A 9412-nucleotide genomic window follows, 5' to 3' on the forward strand; every position below is an offset into this window, starting at 1 on the left:
CGCACGCACACAGCTATATTACAACTCTATATAAATAATTTATAATTATTATTAATGCATCAGATATCCGGGAAATATCCGGTATCCGGTTAAAATTTTTATATTCATTGCTTGCATCATTAATGCAGAATTTTATTTTAGCTGAATTTCTTGCACAGTTCTTATCTCTTTCCTCTTTTTATTTTCATATTGGAAAGATAAACAAAATTATTATTGCTATTTTTCCCTGCTTGCTGCTCTTCTTTTTGAAAATCATTTTCCAGATATCCGGCAATATATCCGGAAAAATATTCAGCATGATAGGGAAGTATCCAGCTAAATAATTATTCTACTGGATATTCGACCGAATATCGTATATTCGAAAATAATTTGACGCCGGATATCCGATAATTTTAAGATCCAGTGCATCCCTAATTATTATGTCAATAAATATTAGAATTCATATAATGTATTATAGTAATAATAGTCAAATAGAGTAATAGTGAAGAGAAAATTACATTTTGATTTAATGAGATCGCGCTATTTCCGAGAAAAATTCTAAAATATTCTGTATAGTAAACTCGAGTGTTACATTACTGTCTGGATAACAGCGTTGTATTAGTTCTTCAATGTTTCTATATTGCGCGATAAATTCATTTTGCATCTCGCGCCAAACAACCTGGAAATTAAAAATTTAGCAATATATAAAAAGTAGATAAAAACGAGAAAATAATTTTCATGCTTTTAAGGATTGTTTCATGTTTATAAGGACTTATAATTATCGTTAAATCATCAAAAATGTCATCTCTCACATTCTACTTACTTGTAACAAATTCTCCTCTTCATATAGATGCTTTTCAACTTTTCGATATAAATTCTCCAGACCTTTCTTAACTTCTCTTGCCGGATATTCCTTCACTACGCGTCGCAATTCTTGCTTGCTAAAGGCCATTTGATAACTGACTTCAGATTCTTTCACACCAGCGCCTACCTTGGCTTGTACGCCTTCGAAAAAAAGCTGAAAAATAAACATTTCTGAATAATATTCTTATAATTACAGAAGTATTTTTATATGACAATTTACATTAAGTTTTTCAAGAGGTCGTCCAAAATATTGCGTAACATAAGCGCGAAGAGCGTCTTGATATTTTTGCTTGGCTTCTTTTCGCTCATGGTCCAAAATCGAAATTTTTAATTGTGAGAGAAGATCATAGAGATGATGAAAATTTTCTAAAAGTATGATATATTAATATAATAATTATATGCAATAATTATTAATAATTGAAATTAGATAATTTTATTATGTACTATATTTTCTAATTACCCATTTTTATCACTTCCTGAGGCGTCTTATGATGTTCTCGACTGTGAATAACAATAGCCTCGAACATAGTACTCACAAGCTTCGTGTACCATTTCTCGAGATCAACCTTTCTATCAGAATTGCGGAAAATCTTCTCTGCGGTTCTCGCAAATGGTCCAAAGTTTTCTATATATGGTAATATACCACATTTGTGTCGACGATTAACTTTTGTATCGCACAATATGGATTGTAATTGCGCTTGCATGAATTTGTCAAACGCTCGTTTTACGTGGATCAAAGAGGATGCAAATGTCATCGATAAAAACGAGCCGGTATCTTGAGCGGACATGACATGCTGTGATAAACGCACTAATACGTACATGCACCAACTGTAAATAGTATACACACAAATACATACAAACACACATATACGTATACATATACAGAGTGCGTCATCAAATCCGGACAAATCGAACAATTTCTTTAAACAAAATGTTTTTAATGAAAAATTAAATATTACAAAAAATTCTTTTACATGACACTTGGGGGATCTCTGTAGAGCATAATTATTCGATATATCCCTCATTAGCTTGAATGACGGCCTCTATTCTCGGTCTGAAGCGTTTGCACGCACACTGTAATGTAGCGCTGTCCATGCTGACGAATGCTGCCTTAATAGCGGTCCTTATAATAATGTCACATTAGGATATCGAGACTTGTTTGTGACCCTTTCAATTATGCTCCATAATAGGGATTTAAATCTGGGCTGTTGGGAGATCAGAATTCCTTGGACCAAAACATATCATTGTCTGAGAGCCAATTTTAAATCAAATGATTCGTATGAGCCGGTGCACCGTCCTGCTAAAAAACATATGACCTTCTGGACGCCACAGTTTCCACGGCTTCATTACATCTATCAGAACGCGCAACGATTGCCCTGGATTATCCGAAATCAGCGCTTGAGCCCTTTCAATGACTGCGAGAATCCTCGCAGTGCGTTCTTTCTCTTCCTTGCTGGTATACTGGAACCTTCGTGTCTGTTCTAAGCCGTATTTGCTACAACGTCATAAACAGTTGATTTCAGATATCCAAAGAACTGAATTATTTCCGTTGCCCAGCACGAAGGCCTACGATGATCGTGGCTCTTCGATTATACTCTGCACTTGGTTTTAACATCGCCATTTTGAGAATATGACTGTTTATTAGAAACATCAGGTTTTCTTATACGCCAACAACAACCTCTAGCGGAGGCACAATATAACGGAAAATTTAAATTGAAATTTGTCCGGATTTTGATGATCTTGTATACAGAGCATCCCTGAGTAAATTTTTGCCAAGCACTTTTATGTAGATAGAGCGAACTAAATTGAGTCGAAATGTCCTTTACCATTTTACAATTTTTGCAATAGTTAAGGGGATCTTAAGCCGTCTGTATTATCAACTAAATCATATAATTTTTGGATAACATACTTTTTTTCTCTTTCTTTCACAGATTCGAAAATTCTTTTCCAGGATTAAAGTATACGCATTAATATGTATTTGTGAGATGGAATTTATGCCGAGAACAATCAAAAATTTCAAAATTGATATATTTTTTTATCATTTCTTAGTGTAACATGATGTCTCAAGCTGTTTAGTCATGACAATATTTGCTTGATACAAAAATTTTGCAACCTGCACTTAAGAAATAGTAATCACAAACCCTTGAGTCCTTAAAATAAGACTGACTATGAATACCGGCAAAAGTGACTATGAATACCGGTCTGTTTGACGTCGTGATATTGGTACTGAATCTTTCCTTGTTTAATATATTTTATATTTCTTTTTATAGAAAGAGAAACATAAAGTTAAATAAGGAAAGATTCAGTATCAATTTTACAGCGAAGCAGGTCCGTATTCATAGTCGATTCTTACATTTAAGATTGTCTTAAGTACAGTCTTAAAATGTCATAAGTCAAATCGAGAACTATGTTAGCATTATCTTAGAACGTTATTTAAGACAGTTTTAAAATAAAAACGAACTATGAATATCGCCCCATGTTTAGCGTTTCACATTTGACAACCTTGGTCTCTAAGCGACATTCATAGACAGAGACGGCGGAGACATGCTTGCAAATTGTACACATCATGTTATCCCTTTCACCATGAATGTCCTGGAAAAACAGTGACATCTGATAACGTGACTTCATCAGAGTTCGAGCTTCACTTTAGGATCCCTTTAACCATTGCGAAAATTACAAAATGATAGAGACTTTTCGACTCAGTTTAGTCCGCTCTATCTACACAAAAAACGCTTGGCAAAAATTTATGAGATACTGGTGTGTGTGTATGTGTGTGTGTGTGTATCTGGGGGGGGGGAGTGTATACAAGAGTATATTAAAGAGATCATAATAATTAACCTACTTATTAAAATCTACTTATTAAAAACTCTAGATAATTTTAAAGAAAGCAGAAATCCAGGGTTGCCACAGAAAATGAATTTTAAAATTCCTTACTTTTCAAGATTTCCCAGATGACATAGTGAAAAATTTTTCATGATTAATATGAAATATGTAATTTTAAAGTTTATTAAATTAAAATGAACCGGAAATGTTCAACACAAACGAGGGAATTTGATTATGTTAGTACCATCATGTTAATGTCTAATATTATTTTTGTGTAAATTTTTGCAATTTCTAGTTCAACCAAACTACGCACCGACTATTTGACAGTCTTGTAATACAGTCTTAGACTGAAGTAGGAATATTACAAATTAAATAGAGCAATTTAATCAATAAACTGAAATTCCAGGTTCTTTCATATTTTTCATGATTTTTCCAGGTTTTTCCTGATCAATTTATATTTTCATGGCTTATATATATTTTCAGGTCTGTGGCAACCTTAGAAATCATTATTTTCAAAGCTCAACTCACAAGCTGTCAATTTTGTCCAGGAAACTGATAAAATTGTTCAATTCTGTTTCCAATGACGGGAATATCGCGGCCATAGTCGCACGAACATCTTCGTTTACTTGACGCTCCAGTCGTTTGCTTGTCGTCGAAGTTACCGATCCAGGACTTGCTGCACCATTGTTAACATTCTCTATTTCTTCCATCTCGCTACTCTGCACAAAGCAACAGACATTCATAAGAACAGACAGTCATAAGAAATTGTAATAAAAATTTATCAATGTACTTACTTTGGAGGGCGACAGAACAGAATCCAATTGAAGAAATGAGACACAAAAGCCTTGTTCAGCGAGACATACTGGCTGCATCTGCGAAAGTACACAATTGAGGACTGAATCTAAAAGATTCCCTTCATCCATTGGAGTCCATATTTCACCACTCAGCAAACAGATAGGCGCCGGATTAAGTAAATCTTCATTCTTTTGACCACTAGACCTCGATGTGTTTACTTAAAACGTATCTTCTTATTAATATATAATTTACGAGAATGACATATGCAGAAAAGTGTTAAAATACGCAATTGTAATCTAACTATTAAGGCTTTTAAATGCTCATCATTTCATTTATCGTATATTTATTAATTGAAATTTTACTGCAGAAAATCTTCTATTGCTCTACCTTGCAGACGTTTGCTAATGAGCTTATTTTTAGCTTCCTCGAAAAAGCGCTTCAGATCTCTCTTGTACAATTTGCTCATAGTATCAGTATAGACCTTAGTTAATTGTACAAAGGCTTTATTGTCTAATGCTCTTAATAATTGCATTAATTCAGTATATGGTACAAGCTCGTTATGAACTCCTTGATGCGTCGGTAATATTATTAAATCCGTCATAGAAGTAGATGTATCTCCAATATCGTTACCCTAAAATTTGATTAGAAATTGACAAAAATATTCTTGTTATGATTTTATATATATATATACATCCAGTAAAAACGAGAATGGATGAAAATTAATTAAAAATTGCAATTCATTTTAATTTATTTTCCGGGTTTAGAGCCCGGAGCTGAATTGAAATGAATTGATATCTGACGGCATAAATTGATTTCTGTTCATAAAATAGATAAAAAATAAAACGACTTGAAAATAAACTTCCCGTAAATATTTTTTTGATTTTACAATAACATTTATAATTCTTTTTTTATGAATATAAAAAAAGAATTTCATATCATTTTTATTCATTTCAGTCGAAATAGGAATATTCTTATTGAATATTGTACTCGGATATAAATTCAGGACTTACATATTTCCGTCATAACTTTTTTTATTTAAATACAAGTGTGTATTTGCATAATTTTAAACTATGATGTATTCACAACTTACAAATTATTGAATTTTTTTTTTAATTGAAATGAATTCAAATAAGACTATTCTTATTTATAATTTTGAACTAGGATGTATTCATAGCTAACTTATTTACAACATAAGTATTTTTGGATTCAAATGGATAAAAATGAATACGAAATGTATTCATCATGTTGAATTCGAATGATTTCTGTTCGTATTATATTATTTTTTGATTGAAATGATTAAAATATAAAATGCGCTATTCATCATGTTAAATATGTATTCATGAATTAAAATACGAAATAATTATTCACCGCGTTGAATTCAGATGTATTGAATTCATGGATTCAAATGGATTTGAAAAATCAAAAGCGTAAATTCGGAAATATCGAAATGAATTTCTATTCATTTCTATTCATTAATTTTAATTTATTCTTGTTTACTATAAATATATATATATTGGATTGTCTGGAAAGTTCATGTCGATTTTGAAGGAAAATTGAAACGCAGAAGATTTAAATTTTAGTATACATTTATTAAATTATATACAATAGGTTAGTCGGCACGAACTTTCCGGATAACCCAATATATGTATATATAGGTATATATTAACCTGTATAATATGGTTTAAGGATATATAAATCATATTATACACGTCTCCGAATTCGCGTACCATCAATTACCAACGTATTCTCTGTGAAATTCTAAGATGAAAAGCCCTCTACCATCCGATGAATAAAATTTGAATGATGAGATATTGAAGTTGATGAATAGGCGTGCATGGAATTCACGTCAGAATCAGCACAATTGAGACTGGCGCAAAGCATTTCTGACACTTATATCAAAGTATGTTTTTCATTACATTTAATTTAACTAATTAGTTAAAATTTATTTAAAATACATAAATTTGAAAATTGTTTTTAAAAATTTGAAAATTGTTTAAAACATCCACAAATTATTTAAAAACAAAAAAATTATTTATAAAACTTTAATATTATTTAACGCACGCGAATATTGAAGAGATTTAACGAATATCAATATGTTACAATTATTTAAAAAAAAATTTATTATTGCTTTAAAAATAAAAAAAAATGTAAATATCATAATATTATAAATATCATAATATATTCATAATTGCTTAAATAACTCATAAAAATATAAAAAGTGTTTTAGATTCTGCAATTATTTTTAAAAATCCTAAAAATATTCAATACAATCTTAAAATTGTTTACAAAATCTTATCATTGCTACAAACCTAAAAATTGTTCAAAATATCTAAAATAATTTCACAAAAATTAAAAATTATTATGAAATATTGTAAATTCTTTTTCTTGATTTAAAAATCGAAAAATTATATAAAATACCTTAAAATTACTTTAAAAATTTTTAATTATTATTAAAACCTGCAATTTATTGTAAAAAATATTAAAAATTGTGTATTAATTATTAAAATCATTTTGTTATATAATAAAGCAATAATAAACTTTTTAAAATAATTGGAACATTGCTTACATAATTTGATATTTGATATTGTTAAACTTTTTTAATATTCAAATAATATTAACATTTTATAAATAACTTTCATTATTTTCAAATAATTTACAGACGTTTTAAACAATTTTTAAATAAAACAATTGATGTATTTTAAACAATTTTTAACTAATTAGTTAAATTAAATGCAAAGAATAATGAGAAACACGCTTTGACACTGTGCACTGAAGTGTCAATTTCGGTTGTGCCGATCCTGATCGCGCGAATTCCACGCGCGCCCATTCGTCAACTTCAATATCTCATCATTCAAATTCCACTCATCAGATTGCTTTTTGGTTTTTTTTACAATTTTTCATTTTAGAATTTTACGAAGAATACGATGGTAACTGGTGGTATGCGAGTTCTGAGACACCTTATATATTGAATGTATTGAAAGTCTGAATGTTTCGACGCACAGTCACATCTGAGATAAATTAATTTCATAAGCGAATGTCCGAACGTTTCGGCGCGCGGTCATATCTCTCTATTTCGATTCAACAAAAAATATATATTATTATTATTTGAAACATCTAAAATCTTTAACCGTTCATTAAATACATATTTATGTTCTCATTTACAAGATTGTTTGTTAATTTTAAAATACGCTGCCTTATTATGCGTTTTCTCACTATCAGTATTGCGAAAAATATTTCTGAAACCTTACTGTCGAGTTGGCTAAGATATTCGCCTCGAAAAGTTGAGAGATCGAATTCTGACTGAGGTTAATATTTTTCGTAATAAGATTTTTACAAACAATTAACGGACTCCTCGAAATCAAAATAAAAGTTTAATAACAAACGGGCTTAAGGAGTCAGCGCTAAAAACAGTGCGCAATATATATAAATTTAAATTATTTAATATTCTTAGTCAATGTTTACATAAACATACATAAAACGTTTTGGCTCAAATTCGAGCCAAAGCATATAAAAGCGATAAAACGGATTAATCAATATAATAAGTTATGTTAAATTATGTGATCACCTGGGGGTCGAAATGTGTATCTCGAAATCTAGTATAAATGATAAAAGTGAGCTCTCACTTGATTGGATAGTTTTCATCATAATGGAAATGTGTCTCGTGACATTGCTCGACAAGAAATTCTATGTTTCAAATTTCTATGTTTCAAATTATATCAAATGGTGTTAAAGCGTGTCGAGATTGAAATTAGTTGAAATTTATAATATTAAAATCCGTTCTATTTATAGACATATTGGTTTCCAGTAATGGACATTATTTTTATGCTTTGTATAGAGCAAAAATGACAAAATTCGCAAGACATTTGAATTTAATAAGAAGACTACGGGATATTCAAGATCCATTTGAAATCCCAGACAATATATAATATTTACAAAATTATATAGATTAGTATATAAATATATTAAGTATATAAATTATTTAAATAACTAAGATAATGAAATGATCTATATGATCAAAGCAAATCTTCATGTCTTATAATATTTTTTGTGTAAATTTTAAAATTTCCAGTTCAAACGAAAATTATAAAATTGTAAGATTATAAAATTCACTTAAAAATATTATTGTACACTAAGATCCGCTTGACCCTATATAGATAATTTTATTATGTTAGTTATTTGAATAATATATGGTTCATAAATATCGTAATGTTGAAATAAATTATATTGTTATAAATTATACGTGAATGTTTACGTATATCACAACAAAAGTGTTATGTATTATCTTGGTCACGTACAAGTATCACTTGCACTTCGCATTCACATTTGTGATTTTTACTCTCGTGAGCATAGGGATATTATATTTTCACTATGCTCATAGCTACTCGTGCGTATTTTTTTATGTAAGATGAAAGTGCGAGAAGTAAGAATATTCGGCGATGATACGCAATCGCTCCCCCGTTTTAATCGTTTCTTATTTTATCTTGCTAAGTAAGGAATGAAGACAAAAACAATTTTCATTACATTCACGCTAGTTCCTTGACTGGATGGAAAAAAATTGTAAAATTCTTCAACTCCACTACTGTAGCAAAATTGTTCAAACTTAAAATTACAAGAAATTCTTTATCGTCACAAATTAAAATTATAACTGTATAAATAATTTAAATTTATATAATTTAAATTTCGCACTGATTTCTTAAGCCCCTTCGTTGTTGAAATTCTTTGCAATTATTTTAACTTAATTTAGAGAGGATTACTACTGTCTTAGATTGAATGTGTTGAAAGTCTGAACGTTTTGGCGTATAATCACATCTGAGATAAATTAATTTTATATACAAGAATGTCCGAATATTTCGACGCGTAATCATATCTTAAATAACGAAGAATATGTATCGTATTATTTGAAACATCTAAAATTTTTAATCGTTCATTGGCGTTCTCATATATACATATA

General features: G+C 29.8%; 1 protein-coding gene across 4 annotated transcripts in view; it reads right to left on the reverse strand.

Moving 5' to 3' along the window:
- Window positions 1–230: 230 nt before the first annotated feature.
- Window positions 231–9412, reverse strand: part of LOC108691119 (exocyst complex component 1) — a 25620-nt gene continuing 16438 nt past the window's right edge. For all 4 annotated transcript variants that reach the window (XM_018198771.1, XM_018198772.1, XM_018198773.1 and 1 more), the window contains 8 exons: window positions 4849–5092; window positions 4461–4678; window positions 4195–4385; window positions 1304–1671; window positions 1064–1209; window positions 803–997; window positions 498–658; window positions 231–410 (listed from right to left, as the gene is read on the reverse strand). In XM_018198771.1, the coding sequence (XP_018054260.1) occupies window positions 506–658; window positions 803–997; window positions 1064–1209; window positions 1304–1671; window positions 4195–4385; window positions 4461–4678; window positions 4849–5092 (1515 nt within the window). In that variant the 3' untranslated portion in view covers window positions 231–410; window positions 498–505. The remainder of the gene's footprint in view (window positions 411–497; window positions 659–802; window positions 998–1063; window positions 1210–1303; window positions 1672–4194; window positions 4386–4460; window positions 4679–4848; window positions 5093–9412) is intronic.

Source organism: Atta colombica, unplaced genomic scaffold (assembly GCF_001594045.1).
Source record: "Atta colombica isolate Treedump-2 unplaced genomic scaffold, Acol1.0 scaffold4, whole genome shotgun sequence".
Lineage (NCBI taxonomy): Eukaryota > Metazoa > Arthropoda > Insecta > Hymenoptera > Formicidae > Atta > Atta colombica.